Source organism: Macadamia integrifolia, chromosome 4, assembly GCF_013358625.1.
Source record: "Macadamia integrifolia cultivar HAES 741 chromosome 4, SCU_Mint_v3, whole genome shotgun sequence".
Classification (NCBI taxonomy): domain Eukaryota; kingdom Viridiplantae; phylum Streptophyta; class Magnoliopsida; order Proteales; family Proteaceae; genus Macadamia; species Macadamia integrifolia.
The window spans coordinates 30,164,729-30,184,226 of NC_056560.1; the positions used below are offsets into that span (position 1 = coordinate 30,164,729).

The 19,498-nt window shown below is 39.9% G+C and overlaps 1 protein-coding gene across 1 annotated transcript; it reads right to left on the bottom strand.

The window, feature by feature from the left end:
• Positions 1-392: 392 nt before the first annotated feature.
• On the bottom strand, positions 393-15,663 carry LOC122075710 (DNA-repair protein XRCC1). Its single transcript, XM_042640847.1, has 8 exons — positions 15,545-15,663; positions 13,789-14,186; positions 13,470-13,658; positions 13,040-13,151; positions 2,900-2,985; positions 2,516-2,626; positions 1,994-2,080; positions 393-960 (listed from the first exon to the last, which is right to left on the bottom strand). The coding sequence occupies exons 2-8, from the start codon at positions 14,023-14,025 to the stop codon at positions 610-612; spliced, it is 1,173 nt and encodes a 390-aa protein (XP_042496781.1). The 5' UTR covers positions 14,026-14,186; positions 15,545-15,663; the 3' UTR covers positions 393-609.
• Between the last annotated feature and the right edge of the window lie 3,835 nt (positions 15,664-19,498).

Below are 19,498 nucleotides of genomic sequence, written 5' to 3' on the forward strand. Positions count from 1 at the left end.
AAGAGGCTATTTGGCTCTGCTTAGTTTAGAAATAAATGTATATTGAATTAGGACTTGATTTGAAAATTTGAAGTTCCAAAATCAATTGGGTGAGAGAGAGAGAGAGAGAGAGCATAGTGTCACATACTTAAAGAATCTCCCTCCCTCAATCCCACGTCGACTGGCTTTGGAGAGGATCTTGGGCACATCTAATTAATGCATCTTTTGGGTTGTGGATTCAAACACACGACAATTTGTCAACAAAAATGTGGGTGCAACGATTAAGTGGAGCATTGTAGGTCTGGGTCCATCATGTTGTCCTCCTTGGTCTCAGTTTTCATATCACCACTTCCATTAGGTTTATCTCCAACCTGCAATCCAAATTTGAACAGGAATATTGAGATGTGACCACCTTGTCCAACAGTCCATGCATTAATAAGAACTACCCAAAAAGAATACATAACACACAACAATGCATTAGAGAGAATATAATTCTGTCGGCTACTATGGAATTCAGGAAGTGCAACCAATTTGATCTCTAAAAGTGTGTGCAAAAGAATTGGCGTAAAATTTTTTCCTCTCCATTTTCGTCTCTGTACAGCATCTGGTACATTTAAGGTAACAAATAAACTAACATTTGCAGAGCTTAGAAGCTACAGTTTTGTAGGCAATGTCTATCTCTTCTTCGGTCATTTCAATTGTTTCATCACTGTCATATGCAGCATCATTGACTTTGTTTTTGGTTTCATCATCATCATGATGCTTGTGATCTTTACCAGTCTTAGGTTTTTTACTCTTTTGGGCAGACTGGCCTTCAAAACTGTCATATGCCATCATGTAAATGCTTTTGCATATCATAGCCTGTTGATAAAGATCTTCCTTTGAGAGTGATTCACTGCCACTTCTTGCACTTTCAAATCCTGCCAATTCTTCAACCACATGAGGAACAAATTTCCACTCCTCTGTCACTTGCCGGATATCCTACATTCAAGTTTCACTTCACATTAAACTGTAATGACCAAGCCATGTTTTAAACAGTACTAAGTGTGATAAACATTATCTTTATCAGAACAAAGGGGTCAATGGTTAGATTACCAGGAAAAAAAAAAGGGCTACTGATCGTTTTAACAATGTAATTTGTGACATTTGTATAAGCAAGGAGACAACACCTTATACTCACCAAATGTGGGCAGATCCTTATGACATATAGAACTGTTACACTCCTCCAAATGGAAGGCAACTGCCAGTACTTGTGGTTTCTTTTAATCTTTTTTACATTAAGAATTAAAAGGAATAAAAGGTCCATTCTGATCAATACAACAGATTAGTGCATTATGTTTTGTCTCTTTTTAATTCAAATTCCATATAGGCCAAGCTATGTTTAACTCAATCTGGCCCACCATTCAACCTGTAAACAGGGCGACTTCCCAAGTTGTTCATCCTCTAGGATGGGCTGGGTCAAAATGGGTTGGACTGAGATGATTAATTTACGAAAATATGAATCTCATTGCGTAATGATTGGGTTGCTTTGTGGTGCAGATGTAAAATTAAAGTAACATGCAACTTGAAAGCAGAAGCCCAATTATACAGATGCATATAATATAAGCAGCTATCAGGCCCTGCTTCAATGACTAGTTAATAATCAGGTTGGACGATCCATTGACCTAGTCAAAAGGTTTAAATTTAAATCGTGCCTTGTAGTTTATCCCACTGATTATGAGGAACAGGTAATGTGGTGGACTGATTTCACCAGTGAGGCCAGGCTAGTTCTCAGGACACTAGTCTAACTGGTCTAAGCTTTGGGCTAGGAAACAAGAAACTTCCAAGGAACCTAGTAGAAAAATGCACGTGGAAGCTGCACAGTAGTCGTAACATGCAACTTGAAAGCAGAAGCCCAATTTCTTTAGTACCCAATCAAAGGAGGCATGGTGACCAACACCCAAAAAAAAAAAGGCCCTCAACCAGCAGTTATTGTACCCTTTTGAGTAGAATGATATCTGAAAGAAAAGCACACCTTTTTTTGCTCAAGAGCTTCTATGGCATCTTGTAAACAGGTGACTATCCCTTGTGCAGCTATTTTCTTCACTTCACTAGGCTCTGGCTGTAAAAAAACAAAAAGAAAGGGATTAAAATCTTAATAATAGAAAAATCATGGACCACAACCATGAACATTTCAGACAATGCACTCCTTGGGAAACAGCCTCTCTGCGAAGCAGGTGTAAGGTTATGTATATTATCAACCTCCCCAGACCCCACAGTTCCGGGAGCAGTGCCCACCCTTCTATGGAAATGGCATGAAGATCTACATCAGAAACATTGGAAGCAACAAGGTACAAGAAACCTCATAAACCGCAATAAGATTCCTATAGAGAAGTTGGAAAGGGACATGCCAATAATCAATATGGTTGTCATGTGGTAAACTGATAGTTTGGCATTATGAAGGAACTGGAAAACAGCAGTGCAGCAATATAAGACCAATACACAGTAACTTACTAAGAGCAGTTCAACAATATAAAACCAATACACAGCAACTTACTCTTTCTTCTTGACTTTCAAGCCATGAGATGGTTTTCTTTAAATCATCAGTAGCCCACTTTTTCAAATTAGAAGGGGAAAAGTGATCTTTAACCGAATTAGGAGCTCCTCCCTGCTTGTTAATGACAAAGGAACAGATCAGCAGAAGTAAATTCTACCCATACCAATTTAAAAATAGTAAAATACATGTCCCCAAGGAACCCATTAGAGATTTCACACTTAGACCTGTTTCAGGCCTTGATCAGTTGGGGTGACGGGGACCCTGCTATCAGCTGAGGATGATTCTTGTCAAAAAGAAAATGCATGTCCATGTGCTATATATATATATATATATTAAATGAAACTCGGCATAGACATGATATATAAGCAGTAATAGGATAATGACCTTGCCCCTGGGAGATGCACTTAGCTTTGGACTTGACCTTTTCTTGACTTCCTTTTCAGTTTTTCTAGGTGGGGTAGCTTCTTGATCTGCAAGCATTCATGAATTTCAGAAAAATATAATGCACGTCTGTACTTCAGTACAATGGCTTAAAAATCAAAACCACAACAAAAGGAAATTTCATACATACATTCAATCAAACATCGAACACAGTCACGTCATGCTAGAATTATGTTAATCTAGATAGAGAATGATGCTGTCACATGGCTGGACTGATATGACCCAAGAAACAGGTCCAAATCTGGTTGTTGGTTCAACAGAGGTATTTAGTTTTGAGTTATTTTATAATTTGCAATTTATTTCATTTGAATAAGCTGCTTGCGATTAGGAGATTGACTTAGTTTCCTTGTTTACGTCTAGTTTAAGTTTCGTTGTTGGAATCGATTTCGATTCTAAGCGCCTATATATGTAATCAGTTGTTGCAGAAAAAGAAACAGAATTGATTTGAATAGTGGCTTAGTGTTTCTCTCTCCCTCTCTTTGCTTGATTCCAGATCTGTCTTACTCCTTTATTACTCTTCTTCTTATATTTCTTCTCCTTTGTTATTTCTACTATTCCTTGTGTTTCTCTAACTTTGGGTTGCTAATTCCCCTTCGTTCCTGCTACCAGTGGTATATCTGGGTTAAGCACAAATTGATAGCACTCCTTGAATACTCATTTTTTTGGTCTGAAACATTGGTCGAATGATACTCTGTCCTAGGCGACTTGATCCCCAAAATTTCATCCCCAAAGAACCTCTCCTGCTGTGAGATCGAATTCATACCCACGCCTGGTTTATTACGGTACCACCAGATTCAGTTTCAGGCATAAACAAAGAAATTTACGTTAGTTGTTTTGAATACTTGTCGACTGGAATCGATAGACCTATGAGTTGTGATCCATCACCAAAAATCTCAGGTTCGTCTGCGGTTGTTTGAGAGATCTCTCTCTTTCCAATCAGACTCAGGTTTACAGCCATTACTGTGGTGTCATGAGGCAGATGGTAACCAGGTTTTAAATTTCCACCAAAGTAAATATTATTTGGTTATTACAAAAAGCTCTTTTTTACAAAGTTTCATTTTGTTTTATCCCCATCTTATCTATAGTTCCAAAACGACCTTGCCCTCTAAATTTATGGCCCATCTTATCCCTGAATCTGTTTGTTCCTTCATAAAGGATTCTGAACTTCAGAATAATTACAGAATTGCCACTCACTTGGGAATTTTTTTCATCTGAAAAGGCCCACAATGACCCAAAACTTAGGTTTTGGAACCCTGCATCAGGAAACTAGGAAGATTTAAATGGCAGCCCTCCAGGCTACAGTAATTATACTAATTCCTTCTAATAACACCATAGTGTTCCTTCAGCCTATCAAACATTATCATAAGTCATCGTCAATAATCTGGGACCCCATACAGCCTGGGAAGTTGAACTGGTCAACCCATGACCACTCCTTAGAGTGAACAGATCCACTATAAAATGTTGACTTAGTCAACAGAAGTTTGGAACCAGAGTACCAGACAGTAAAACCAGAGACCAGAATGGTTGAAGCATTGACTGAACGGAATTTTGATTGCCAAGCATTAGAGTTGAACACTGTACCATCCATAGTTTCATCAGACACATGCTTTGCCACTGCTGCGACATCAAATTCTATCAACAATTGTGATGGGGACATCAAGGTGTACAGTCAAAAGAAGAAGAAGACCCAACCAGATCCATCTTTGTGGTTGGAGGCTTAGAAGAAACAAGAAAGAAGAAGGAAAGAGAGTTGTCGAACCAGCCTTCCAGCGCTGGGTTCGACCCCCCCTTGTCCTCCCATTCAGCGGATCTTGTGGACCCCACCAAATCTTATTTGATTATAGTATTTTACTTAATTCTAGTGTTATTTGATTGTTTTACATAATTAGGAAACTAGGACTTCTTTCTATTGGTCTATTAGGTAGTTTTTTTATTTCAAGCAATTGAGTTTCTAAATATCTTTTTTTATTTTTGGAAGTTTTATTCTATTTAAGTGTAAGGCCATTGGCCGTTGTTTTTAGTTAATGAATTTGAATGAAAAGCACAAAGGAGCTGTCGCCCCTCTCTCACGATTCCTCTCTCTCGCCATTAACTATTTCCCCCACCTTTCTCGATCTCCTTCTCTCTTTCGGTTCTCTCTTGTCTCGCCTCCCTCTCTCTTCCATTCTTTTCTCTGCCGCTGCTGCTGTTCACTCTCTGCTTCTACTGCTGCACTATTGCAGTCACTGTTTGCAACAACTGAAGGTTATGCTCCTTGGATAGATCCCCACCTGGGCTGCTGCAGACCTCCTCTTCAATAACTGGGCTACTGCTGTTCTCTTCGTCAATAACTGGGCTGCTGCTCATTCCCTCTTTAATAATCGGGCTGCTGCTGAATACGACACCACCAATCTGGACTGTTTTCCCTTGCCAAATCAGGTAGACTGCACGTCTTATCTTGGAGGACCTTGAGTTCTTCTTTACTCCTCTGACTTGGACAGTAGGTAAGTAGTGAACTGAACCTTCCCATTCCCCCCATTGTTTCCTTGTTATTTGTTTCATCCTCTTCCATTAAACCCTCCCTTTGGCCCATTGTTTGACCTTTATTCACCTACTGTTTTTACCTTAGAAGTTGCTGATTTTCTTATTACAAGCATGACTGATTTTGAAACATATAACATGGGATTCTTATCTATCTTGGGTGCTTAATAGACTAGTATTAGAACCTAACTTTGCTTGCTGCTATGTTCCCTACCCCATATTCCCCCTTGACGCTTGAGTGAGTTCATGTGTTTTTCTTCTTAAACTATTATTGCTCTATGTTACATTGCTCATTAGTCTCACTTTATTATGCATGTCAATCTTGTTTGCTGAGTTTCCCTTATCCTGCCTAACCCAAGTCCCTTGAAGTTTACCCTACCTAGTTAGCTAATCTTGTAGGAAACCTAGTCACCTAGGAACCCCTACATCATCTTGGCATTAGAGGATGGTTTTATCTAGGTTTAGGGTGATTAGGTACTGCTGTCCATTGTTTACATGTCTTACCACTTGAGGTTTAGCCTCCGTCACAATCTATCATTAGTCGAGTCTGAGTTAAGAGAGCGTTACTATAGGTTAGAGGACACCCTTTTCTTCCTTAGATTGGCAGGACCAAATAGCATTGGACGCTATTCCCTCCAAAAGCACATACTTGAGAGGGAGATTTCTGACCTCAAGATTGAGAGTGCTAACTACCTATCTCAATTGGAGATTCTGAGTAGACCTTGAGTCTTTGGTGGCAACTGTACCTTGGCTGCCCAGCTCCTTACGTCCACTCGTAGTGGTAGAGCATACCAGAACATGTCTGACCCTCCTAGCACCTCCACCAAACCTGAGCAGTTGGCTGAATTCATGAAAGCCATCCAAGCTACCCTCCAAGCTAACCAAGTTGTACAAGAGACACAGGCTTCCCATCTCCAAACCCTTACCGATAAGTTGGCTGCCCTCGAGACAAGTGCCCAAAACCCTAATGGACGGCAAGGTCGTAACACAACTGGCACTGAACCTAGGGACAGAGACCTTAACCTTGAGGAAGTGAACGAGAATAACCACACGGATGGTTATGACCAGATAGGGGATAACTTCCAAGGCCTAGGGTGTGGCAGAGGTCGAGGTAGGGGTCGAGGACCACCGTCAAGACACCATACCCAATATGGAGATGATGAGGGTTATGAGCATCATGATAGGGGCTTTGATGTTAGACGGATGATTAAGGTAGATGCCCCTACCTATGATGGTCAGATTGATGCTAGGATCCTTCTGGATTGGATCAAGCAGATGGATAGGTACTTCGATTTCTGCGATATGCCAAAGGAAGTCCGCTACCGATTTGCTAAGTTCAAGCTTAACAGAGCCGCTCAGGACTTCTGGATAGACCTAAAGTACCAAGAGAACCACCTAGGACTTGAACCAATCACCACCTGGGTAGAAATGCAAGAGAGGCTCAAAAGGGAATTTTTGCCTATCACTTATAGGCTCCAGTTGTTAAATGAAATGAATACCCTGAAGCAAAGAAAGTTGATTGTGACCGAATACATGAGCAAGTTCAATGAACTGAAAATTAGAAGCCGTATTCGGGAAGATGTTGAGCAGACACTATCCAGATTCCTTATCGGGCTCAACTCCGAAATTCAGTCTCGTATGGCACCCCACCTAGTGCGAGACGTTCTATAGGCCTTCAGGATAGCCCTTGAGGTGGAATCCTCTATGAGAACTTAATTCTCAGAGGAAGAGCTTTTAAGCTAGCGAGTCCTAATTTAGAAAACCACCCCAAGGCTCAACCGGATTCCCAAAACCCCCTGCTGCACCACAGCGTCAATTTAACAACAGGGGTAAAGGAATTTTGGGAGAATCACCTGAAAGTAGTGGGCAACAACAGTGCTTCAAGTGTCGCGGGTTTGGTCACTTCTCCAGAGAGTGTCCCAATAGGAATCTTTATGTGGGAGAGCATACTCCTGAAGAAGGTGACCAAGAGGGTCTTCAGGACCATGAGTATGAGGACCATAGACCAAATGAGACCATATCTGATGAGGACGCCGAGAAGGCCGGTGACCTCAAGCTCGGTATTGTGCAATGCACAGTCTCACAACCTAGGAGTAGCGATGATTAGTGGCGAACTAACATTTTCATCACCTACACATGTCATCAAGGCAAGAACTATCGCGTCACCATAAACAGAAGGAGTTGCATGAATGTGGTCGCCAAGAGCGTTGTTGCTCAAATGGGCCTCAAACCTGAACCCCACCCCAAGCCTTACAAGGTTGCCTGGGTAGATCAGTCCACCATCCCCGTTAATCTGAGGTGTCTAGTTCCCCTACACTTTGCAGGATATGAGGATCGAATGTGGTGTGATGTCCTAGAGATGAATGTTGCCCACATCATCCTAGGTAGACCCTGGTTATATGACCAGGATGTCACCAATTATGGGAAGTCTAACACCTATGTCTTTGAGTTCAAAAGGAAGAAAATTAGGCTGACCCCCAGTGCCCCTAAGGAAGTACGGGTTCCAGAACACAAGGGGAGTACATCCAAACACACCCCCACCAAAACACTCAATGTTCTAAATCAACAACAATTTGAAGGAGAGTGTCAAGAGTCAGGGGCGATTTGCTCTAGTTGCCGTACAGAGTAATACTGATAGGTCACGCCTATTTACTGAGGCTCCTAGAGAAGTACAGCCCTTGTTGAAGAAATTTGAGAGGTAATTCCCGGAGGAACTACCTGATGAATTACCGCCGATGCATGACATCCAGCACGCTATTGACTTAGTTCCAGGGTCCTCTCTCCCGAACTTACCCCATTACCGAATGAATCCCAAAGAGCATGCCAAACTCAAGCGGCAAGGGGATGAATTATTACAGAAGGGATTCATTAGGGAGAGCCTTAGCCCGTGTGCAGTACCTGCCTTGCTCACGTCAAAGAAATATGGCACCTGACGTATGTGTGTTGATAGTAGAGCCATCAATAAGATCACTGTCAAGTATAGATTCCCTAACCCTAGGCTTGATGACATATTGGATATGATGGCCAACTCATCGATCTTCTCGAAGATTGATCTCAAGAGCGGATACCACCAAATTCGGGTTAGGCCTGGAGATGAGTGGAAGATAACCTTCAAGACGAAGGATGGCCTTTTTGAGTGGTTAGTCATGCCTTTTGGCATGTCAAATGCACTTAGCACCTTCATGAGGATAATGAATCAAGTGCTTCAACCATTCATTGGCAAGTTCCTAGTGGTTTACTTTGATGACATTCTCATCTATAGTAAGACCCCGTCTTCCCACCTGGATCACTTACAGAAGGTTTTTCATGTGCTCTTACAAGAGAAACTCTATGTCAACCTCAAGAAGTGCACCTTCATGAGTGATCAAGTCATCTTCTTAGTGTTTGTTGTTTCAGCCCAAGGAGTGTCTGCTGACCCTGGGAAAGTGAGAGCGATTGTAGAGTGGCCTAAGCCAACTAATGTCCATGAAGTATGAAGTTTTCATGGCTTAACCACCTTCTACAGGAGGTTCATTTACCGGTTTAGTTCCATTATGTCTCCTATCACGGATTGCATAAAAAAGGAGTTTCAATGGACTAAGAATGCTACGAAGGCCTTTAATGAGATTAAAAAGCTTATAACCGAGGCCCCAGTCCTGCGCCTCTCAGATTTCTCTAAGGTCTTCGAAGTAAACTATGATGCATCTGGCATTAGAATAGGTGGCATCCTAGGGCAAGAAGGACACCATGTTGCCTACTTTAGTGAGAAGCTTAATGAAGGAAGGCAACGATATTCCACATATGACAAAGAATTCTATGCGGTTGTCCAATCATTGTGCTATTGGCGACATTACCTTCTACCGCAAGAATTCGTGCAATTCTCTGATCACCAGGCTCTGAGATACCTGAGTGCCCAAAAGAAACTAAACCAGAGACATCCTAAGTGGGTCGAGTTTCTCCAAGAGTACACCTTTGTACTTAAGCATAGACCTGGTGTAGAGAATACCGCTGCAGATGCACTTAGCCGGGTGAACATGTTCCTCAGTCACACAAATACTAGTAGCCGGGCTAGTGTGTTGCTCCAGACCATAAGTGTAGAGGTTGTAGGATTTGAGCGGGTCAAGGATCAGTACCTCACCTGTCCTGATTTTAGTGAGCCGTTCACTTCCTTAAGTGGAGGTAACCTTGTCAGTCGCTCAGACTACCTACTTCGGGAGGGTTTCCTTTTTAAAGGAAGCAAGTTGTGCATTCCCAGGACTTCACTCTGAGATTTCCTGATCTGGGAATTGCATGTTGCAGGAGTCGCTGGCCATTTCGGTCGAGATAAGACCATCAACCTCGTTGAGGACTGATTCTTTTGGCCAGGACTGAAGAGGGATGTTGCTAGAATTGTGAGTCAGTGTAGGACATGCCAGACTGCCAAACAACAAAAGCAGAACACGGGTTTATACACTCCCCTACCCGTTCCCCATTCCCCTTAGCAGGATCTTAGCATGGACTTCGTGCTTGGTCTACCAAAAACTTTGAGAGGCCATGATTCTGTTTATGTGGTTGTAGATCGCTTCTCGAAGATGGCCCATTTTATCCCATGCTCTAAAACCTCTGATGCGTCCATAGTAGCCAAACTTTTCTTCAACAAGGTTATCAAGTACCATGGGTTACCCCTCACCATAGTGTCCAATAGGGATGTTAAGTTCACCAGTCATTTTTGGAGGACCCTATAGCAGATGATGGGCACTAAGCTCCGCTTCTCTTCAGCTTTCCACCCTCAGACTGATGGCCAGACTGAGGTTGTCAATAGGAGTTTAGGAAACTTGTTGCGTTGCCTCATATGAGAACACCTTACCAGTTGGGATCGAGTCCTTAGCCAGGCCGAGTTTGCATATAATAGTTCTAAGAATCGTACCACTGGTTTGTCCCCCTTTGAGATTTGTTCAGGATACCAACCCCGAGCACCCATAGACCTTATCCCAGTTGTGTCAAGTTCTGGGACATCCCCGTCAGCTGAGCCTTTTGCTCAACATATACATGATTTGCATGCAGGTATAAGAAGACAGATAGCACTGAGCAACGAGCAATATAAGTCGAAGGCAGATATGCACAAAAGGCTATAAGAGTTTCAAGAGGGCGATATGGTGATGGTTAGAATTAAGCCGCAACGTTTTGTTAGGGGAAAAGCGAGCAAGCTACATACTCGTAGCACAGGTCCGTTCACAGTACTCAAGAGGATAAGTGCGAATGCATATATTCTTGACCTGCCAGCTAGCATGGAAATTAGTAATATTTTCAATGTTGAAGACTTTCTCCCATACCATGGTACCTCTACCATTACCCCTTTTTATCCTGATGACTTTAAAGACTTCCCCTTCACTATGGATGAGACTACTGAACTAAACCAACCACTTCCCCCCACCTCATTACCACCTATGCCTAAGGTCACGAGAAGGATTGAAGAAGTTTAAGAAATCCTTGATGAGAAGATTGTGTCTACACACAGAGGAGGTTTTAGAGAGTTTTTGGTCAAGTGGCGTGGGCGACCGGAGATTGACAACACCTCTATCACATTGCAAAAAATCCAACAACTCAACCCAAGCCTGCTTGAGTACTACCAGAGCCATAATTCACCGGAGGTGAATTCTTCAAAGCCAAGGAGAGTTAATGGGGACATCAAGATGTACAGTCGAAAGAAGAAGACCTAGCTAGATCCATCTTTGTGGTTGGAGGATTAGAAGAAACAAGCAAGAAGAAGGAAAGAGAGGAGTCGAACCAGCCTTCCAGTGCTGGGTTCAACCCCCCTTGTCCTCCCATTCAACAGATCTTGTGAACCCCACCAAATCTTATTTGATTATAGTACTTTGCTTTAATTCTAGTGTTATTTGATTGTTTTACATAATTAGGAAACTAGGACTTCTTTCTATTGGTCTATTAGGTAGTTTTTTTATTTCAAGCAATTGAGTTTCTAAATATCTTTTTTTATTTTTGGAAGTTTTATTTTATTTAAGTATAAGGCCATTGGCCATTGTTTTTAGTTAATGAATTTGAATGAAAAGCACAAAGGAGTTGTGGCCCCTCTCTCACGATTCCTCTCTCTCTCGCCTCTAACTATTTCCCCCCTTTCTCGATCTCATTCTCTCTTTCGGTTCTCTCTTGTCTCGCCTCCCTCTCTCTTCCATTCTTTTCTCTGCCACTGCTGCTGTTTACTCTCTGCTGCTGCCACTGCACTATTGCAGTCACTGTTTGCAACAACTGAAGGTCATGCTCATTGGATAGATCCTCACCTAGGCTGCTGCAGACCTCCTCTTCAATAACTGGGCTGCTGCTGTTCTCTTCGTCAATAACTAGGCTGCTGCTGATCTCCTCTTCAATAATCGGGCTGCTGCTGAATACGACACCACCAATCTGGACTGTTTTCCCTTGCCAAATCAGGTAGACTGCACCTCTTATCTTGGAGGACCTTGAGTTCTTCTTTACTCCTCTGACTTGGACAGGTAAGTAGTGAACTGATCCTTCCCATTCCCCCCATTGTTACCTTGTTATTTGTTTCATCCTCTTCCATTAAACCCTCCCTTTAGCCCATTGTTTGACCTTTATTTACCTACTGTTTTTACCTTAGAAGTTGCTGATTTTCTCATTACAAGCATGACTGGTTTTGGAACATATAACATGGGATTCTTATCTATATTGGGTGCTTAATAGACTAGTGTTAAAACCTAACTTTGCTTGCTGTTATGTTCCCTACCCCATATTCCCCCTAGACGCTTAAGTGAGTTCATGTGTTTTTCTTCTTAAACTATTATTGCTCTATGTTACATTGCTCATTAGTCTCACTTTATTATGCATGTCAATCTTGTTTACTGAGTTTCCCTTATCCTGCCTAACCCAAGTCCCTTGAAGTTTACCCTACCTAGTTAGCTAATCTTGTAGGAAACCTAGTCACCTAGGAACCCCTACATCAAATTGACTACACACATATCATATTAATCATACACTAAAGCAAGTAATTCGCACCTGTTTTGACCCAATTCAGCCGGACAGATGTACAATAATAATCAGGACCCAACCACATTTATGGGTCATCTTAGAGGAGTATCCCCCAACCACAGAATAACAACTTCAGCCCAGTTAATATCCTAATAATTTCATGCTTATAACATCTATATATATCCTTCATCTTACTTTATTGATTCTGTCACTGTAGGCACTTCAGCATTCATGTTTGAGAAGCAGAATCATTTCAAGATTAAAAAAAAAAAAAAAAAAAAAAAACCACTGCGGTTCCAACTAGTTAGAACCTTCATTTTGGAGCATAAAGACCATGGAGATTTTTCCCTACAACTCATTTTTTATCCTAGTGTTTGAAATGCTCAAACATTTTTATAAAATTTAAGACTCTTTCCAAAATCACATCTCAGCTCAACCTTCCAAGCAAGACATCTCTCATTCATCACCTAAAAGCACAATTTTCAATTTCTACAGGGACAAAATATAAGTTCGTGCATTATGTGGAAAATGGCATCCAAATCATTTTCCCCAGTGCAGATCATATGGGGAAACAAAGACAAAAGTTTTTTAAATTTATATTACCTTGGCGAGACCCAGGGCATGCAGTATTCCTTCGCCATGGTTTTCCAGCATGCATGAGGTAGCTTTCAATCGCAACAAGCTTTTTCTGGTTATGACACTCTGATATCCAATCCTGGAGCAAACAAAATTTAACCAATCAGATATTTAGCTAGAGTTTCCAGCCTGAAGTTGCCACAAAGTAAGTTTGAAAAGAAGAAAAAGAAAGCAAATAAACTATAAGGCTAAGCCCTGGAGCTGAGTGCCACCTCTACGAGGGCTAATAATTAAAAAATAGCCTGTCTTAGACAAATGGTAAGTAAATGAGTCGATCATCTATCCTACTAATGAACATTGCCCATCTTTCAGTATCCTATCCCATAAAAGTTAATAGGAAACCTCTCTAGAAACCCTTGTATTCAGAAGATAACAACTGAAAACCGAAAATAACAACCTTTGAAACAATAGTTCCACTGTCTGCCTCAACTTGTTGAAACTTTGGAGTATTAGGAAATGCACAAACAAGAAGAGTGCAACTTGAGTTCCAGTCAGGCTGATATTTTGCTCCCATTTCCAGTGCTTGTGATCGCAATATGCTGCGCTCGGGATTAGCAAGCCCTGACAACACAAAGACAACCCCTTCCTGCCCAAACAAAAGTCTAATTTAAACTCTGCCTAATAACAAAAAAATAATAATAATAATAATAGACAGATTAAAATATTGCAGCTCCAAGTACAGAAGTTATTTCTAATAGCTATTATCTCCACGGTACCATAAGTTTTGAGAAGCTCATAGTACTGGAAGTAGCTTCACCCCCATTTTCTGACTTGTCTCTGCACCTGGTCTCCTTTGAGTTCTTGCGGTCATTATATTTCCTTTCGGTACTAACATCAACTGGCTTCTTATCATGGGATTTATTCCCATGACCCCCAGAGCCCATCCATGAGGGAAGATTTCGACCTGTAGTCTTATTAGCACCATCACTCTGGCTTGATTTTGAATCAGACATGATAATATCCACAAAGTTCTAGAAATTAGAAAGACAACTGAAGATGATGTTGTCAGTTACATCAAGATCAATAATATTTTACTGAAAGATAACCCTCGTTGGGCTGTTGTTGAATGGATACGGTTTTCACTCACAAACCAAGCAAGATTTTTTAGTCTGCCCTGCATAAAAACAAGCAGAGCAATTTAAGTGTTATGAATGGGAAAAAAAAAAAGTCCACTAGATTTAGTAAACAATAGGTGCAACTAAAAGGACAATGAAAATCTGAAATTTATCTTAGTTCTAAAAGAAGGGGGAGGGGAAGGGAAAATAGAATGACTAGAACCACTAAATAAGTGCACCATGGCAGAAAAGTAATTCGATACAATTAGAAATACCCTATTCTTTAAGGGTCATAATGTACTTATGTACACAGCCTTACCTCCGCTTCGAGGAGAGGCTGTTTCCCAACTCAAACCCGCAACCACTAGGTCACAATGGAGCAACCTTGCCACTGCATCGATATTTTCTTAAGTTAATAAAATGTGGTTACATTCATCTGGATTAGCCAATACCCTACTCAGCAAAATTATTGGCTACCTCAATTACCACTTTGAGAACGTTGCACAAACAAACTTCTAAGCTTCACTGGACCTTGTTTCTTTAATGACCAATTTTGTAGGATTAAATTAACAATCCAACCATAGAAACAGGATGGGGGGTGGGGGAACTTAGGGTTATAAATAATACGACAATAACAACATGCACAATAACATCAACATCAACAGGGTTTCAAGGATTAATGAGCTGAAACCAACCCTTCTCTGTCACTAAATCCGGGCAGAGACATGGCACATATCATCTAACTTATCCTCAGTGCCCATACAACACTGGAATTTAAAAAATAAATAAATATATATATAGGGAACGAATTTCCTGCCAACTCTTTCGGTTCTCAAAAAGACCTTACTTTGCTTCACTTCACGGAAACTGCATTCATTAATCAAAATTGGGCTCTCTTAGAAAAACTAAACTGACATAACAGAGGATCGCAGACAATCCTCGCCAAATAAGAATTGGCTGCCGTAGTCCTTTAACATAAATAAATTCCACCGAAAAAAAAAAAAAAAGAGCAACCAAAATGGTTATATATTCAGAGTCACACCATTATATTAAATGAATAAATAAATAAAAAATGCCCAATTCGATGGAAAAATCATCATAAATGTCAGAGGCGTTTGTGTTAACATGAAGAACATTGATCAGTTGATGGAAAACTAATTAGGGTTCGAGACCCCAAAAAAAAAAAAAAACTTTTATTCGTTTTGAGAGACATTTTAGTTGATCGTGATTTTGCATATAACTTGGAAAATGCGACAATGAATCAAATTAAGCAGTTTGTGTTTCTTCTGCAATGACATGCATGGACTGATGAGAGTGGTTTTCATCGAAATCATGGTGGCTGTGGAGATTACAGTTCATAGAGTTGTAAAAATAAATGAATAAACTCAAAAGAAATTTAAAACAGAAATAGAAATACCTGTGCAGCAGGATGGGCATTGTTCTTCCTTCTCAGTCGGTAACTCAACAAAGTCGAGACACCTTCCTAGACGTGGTTTCTGTATTTTTCCAAAATGTGGATTTTAGCTTAGGACCTCGAGTTTGATGTATTTTCAAATAACCCCCTTTCTAGTTTCTGTCAATTACCGTCAACCGCTTTAGACTGTAACCTAAAATGTAGCGTGACCCCAGCGCTGAGTCACAATGGGGTGATGAAAACATCCTTTGTCGCGAGTGCGGCAATGCAGTGAGCATCGGATGGTCGAGATGACATTGGGGTGACCCCAACTCCTAGATGCCTCGATGTCGTCTCAACCATCCGATGCTCATTGCACCACAGTGCTCGCGACAGACAATTATCACTCCAATGGGGTGTGGGTGGCAAAATGATACCCATCCCTCATGAAATGTAGAAATCTCATCCTTATTAATGCTTCTACTAGTGCTTCCATTGGCTAATGCACTATTGTAGAGGTCACACTACCCTATAGGCAACTCTCTCCCAACTTATTATTTGGATGATGGAGAAAATGATTAAAGGAGCCCTCTTCCCACGAAGGTGTATAAATGTTGGTATCGATATCGAAATGGATCCGCTGGAATTAGGTCGTATTGGGAAAGACTTAGCCAATTCCATTTTAGATCGGTCGATATACCAAATTTAATACCAATTATTAGAACCATGGGTTCCTAAAAGGGAGCTCTACCGGAATATGCTAAGGTCACATGGATTTTGGTTTTAATGGGACTCATCTAAGACAGCCTTCTTTCACACACACAAAAAAAAATATATATATATAATAAATATCAGCCTCGTGACAATTTAGCTATGCTTCTGCCAACTTGCCAGGTTGTCCAAATTCTTTTTATTTTCATCTTGCAATTTTCTTCTCTTTTATATTTTTATTTATATCTCTCGATCTTTACCCATTTTATTTTTTATTATGAACAATGTAGCCGACTCCATTAAATTGGGATAAGACTAAGGGTCCATTTGATAACGTTTCAAGAAACGCGTTTCTGTCGTTTCTGTTTCCAGAAACAACAGAAACAGAGCAAAAAACGTTTGATAAAACTGTTCCATTTCACTTATTTTTAGAAATAGAAATAGAAATTTTTACTTATTTATGATTCAAGAAACGACCCAGGCGAAACAAGTTCAACTTGTTTCGCCGTTTCTGGAAACGACTTGTGGCAATTCTTTCACTAGTTACCATCGACTTCTAAAAACATGACTTATCAAACACCTTCAATTCCGTTTCTGTTTCTGAAAACGGAAATTTATGTTTCTGCCGTTTCTTGAAACAGAAACGGCAGAAACGTTATCAAACGGGCCCTAAGTTTGTTGTTGGAATACCCCAAGGTCTTCTACTTACACTTCAAATTTCAACACAAATAGAAATTACCAAATGAAATAATATAATCTCTACCTTGCTCATCTCTTCAATCTCTTGTACTATATTTGTTACGCTCAAAATTGTTATCTAGTCTTGATAAATAATGAGTATTTAGTGTTTTGATTATTATTTTATATTTTCTATGATCTCATAGAACGATGTTGTGGTTGAAGTGGGCAAGCCAAACCCACTCGGCTTTGGCTCTTCTCCAATTCCCTTCCAATTCCACTTAATCTAGCGACACATGTCCTCCAAAATATCCAATGGTTGCTATATCATAAAAACCTAAAATCTAAAACCGCTTAACCTTTTTGCAAAACTAAGACATAACCCACCTTCCTTTTTTCGATATTCACACCCCAAAGCCCAAAACCCAAAAACGTCTCTCACCAAAACACTCTTTCACTAAAAATCCCTAACAAGGAACGAAGCAGGGAGAATAAGATCTGAAAAATAAAGAAGAAGATCGAAAGAAAATGAAGCAGGAGGTATAGAAGAGAGAAGATGGTTTCTGAAAACGAAGACTATTTATATGATCCAAGTAAACGAAAAGCAATCTATAAGACGACTCAATCGACTAAGAAGAAGTCTAAATCCTACCAAAACCTTTTATTTATATATTTAATATTACTATTTGATTCAACTTGTTCGAAAAAATCCGAAGAGGTCATCAATAACGATTCAAGAATAATAATTGTTCAAAAACTTAAAATCCCAAATTGTTGTAGAAGAGTTTGAGGTGTTTCAACAATAATTGATTGATCGAATGTTCATCTTTCAACATCTTGAATCTTCCCACTATAACTTGAAATCAAATCCAGTTCACGATTCTAGGAAGAGATGCCTCTCATTCTTAGCCATATCATAGAATCCAAAATCCTCTTACAAATTTTGACTTTTTGTTTTAAGGGGTAGTTTTTCCCAATAAAGAAATAGAAGTAATCATTTTTTTCTCTGTAGTTCGTTGATCTTACAATTCAATATTTCCCATCGAGAAGAGATAAAAAGGAAGAGAACTTCTAGGCTTATGGGTTTAGCTTGCTTGGGAAAAAAATGCACTGTTACAGGATAGGTTTAACAAGTTCATCAATAACCGATGGCCTACGTTCATGGCTGCAATGTGGATTCAGTCGTGTGAGGGAATCGGGTACCCCAAACAGATACCCAATTCTTATGATCTTCTAATCTTCTTTTCCCTACTTCTCCCTACTTCATTCCTTCTTAGGGATTTTTAGTGAAAGAGTGTTTTGGGGAGGGACGGTATTGGGTTTGGCGTGAGTATCGAAAAAAGGAAGATGGTTTATGGTTTGGTTTTGCAAAGGTTTAGCGGTTTTAGATTTCAGGTTTCTATGATGTAGCAACCATTGGATCTTTTAAAGAACAGGTGCCGTTGGAATAAGTGGACTTTGAAGGGAATTGGATATGTAGGAATTGGAGACGAGTCAAATCCAACCCACTCTCAATTTCAGCACATGTACACCTTTGGATTGTTGATTTGAATCTCGATGACTCCATATGGACTACTTCTACTAATATTTAGTATCCAAATGTTGTTGATCTATCTCATCAATCTTCTCCATCATTACCCAAATTAAATTATCGTATAATATTAATTTAAGCAGTGGTTTCTTCCCACTCCGTAAAAGAATCAAGAGGGGTGCATGGGTTTTTGGTAAAAAAACATATATTATTCTAGTGGAATGCAACATTACGATGACAGGACAGGAGGTAGAAGTCTTAACTATAAGAATGTGTAAGGCATGAGAAATCATCATGGCTATAATGGACAATACAAACCATTTGGACGGACTCACAAAATTCACCAAGGATGATTCTATAATCTACTAGAATCTACTAGAAGAAGAAGAAGAACTCACACGGTTCACAATAGTAGTTGAAAATGTTAATACGCATGCATGACATACATGAGGAATCATATAGATAAGAGAGAGAGCCCAAAAGTTATCTCCTATGCTATTTAAAGCAAAAGTAAAAGAAAAACAAGTTTTCAAGAAGTTAAATGTCATTCAAAGAAATAACTCATGGAAATAAGATAATGGCAAAAAAGTTGATCGCGTTTTTCCTTCATGGGATCTAAGAAAATCTTATGACATTTTGGTTCAAGATAAACTTGCAGTTGCTAAAAAACGTACAATCAATAAGCTTGCACGATTCTATATTAAGAATCATAGTGTTCAATTAAGCGTGGCTTTCATCTTACTATGATGGATTATCTTTAAGAAAAAGAAAGCTGTTAGATCTTGTGACACTTGTGCCTATACATAATAGTGCATAAAATTATTGATATACCCCTTGTGAAATGCAAAAATTTCATACATATGATTTTCCTAAGCAATGAGATATCGACCTTTTGTCCAAAATATATATGTTGAAAAATCATAAATGATGTATAGTGTTTTAATAGAAGTGCATTTTTCAGATGCCGCAAACGGACTTGATACGAGGAGCGTGGTTGCAAGTACAAGAAACAGAAAAGAAGGCAAGTGAAATTGATTTAAAATTAAAAGTAAAATTTA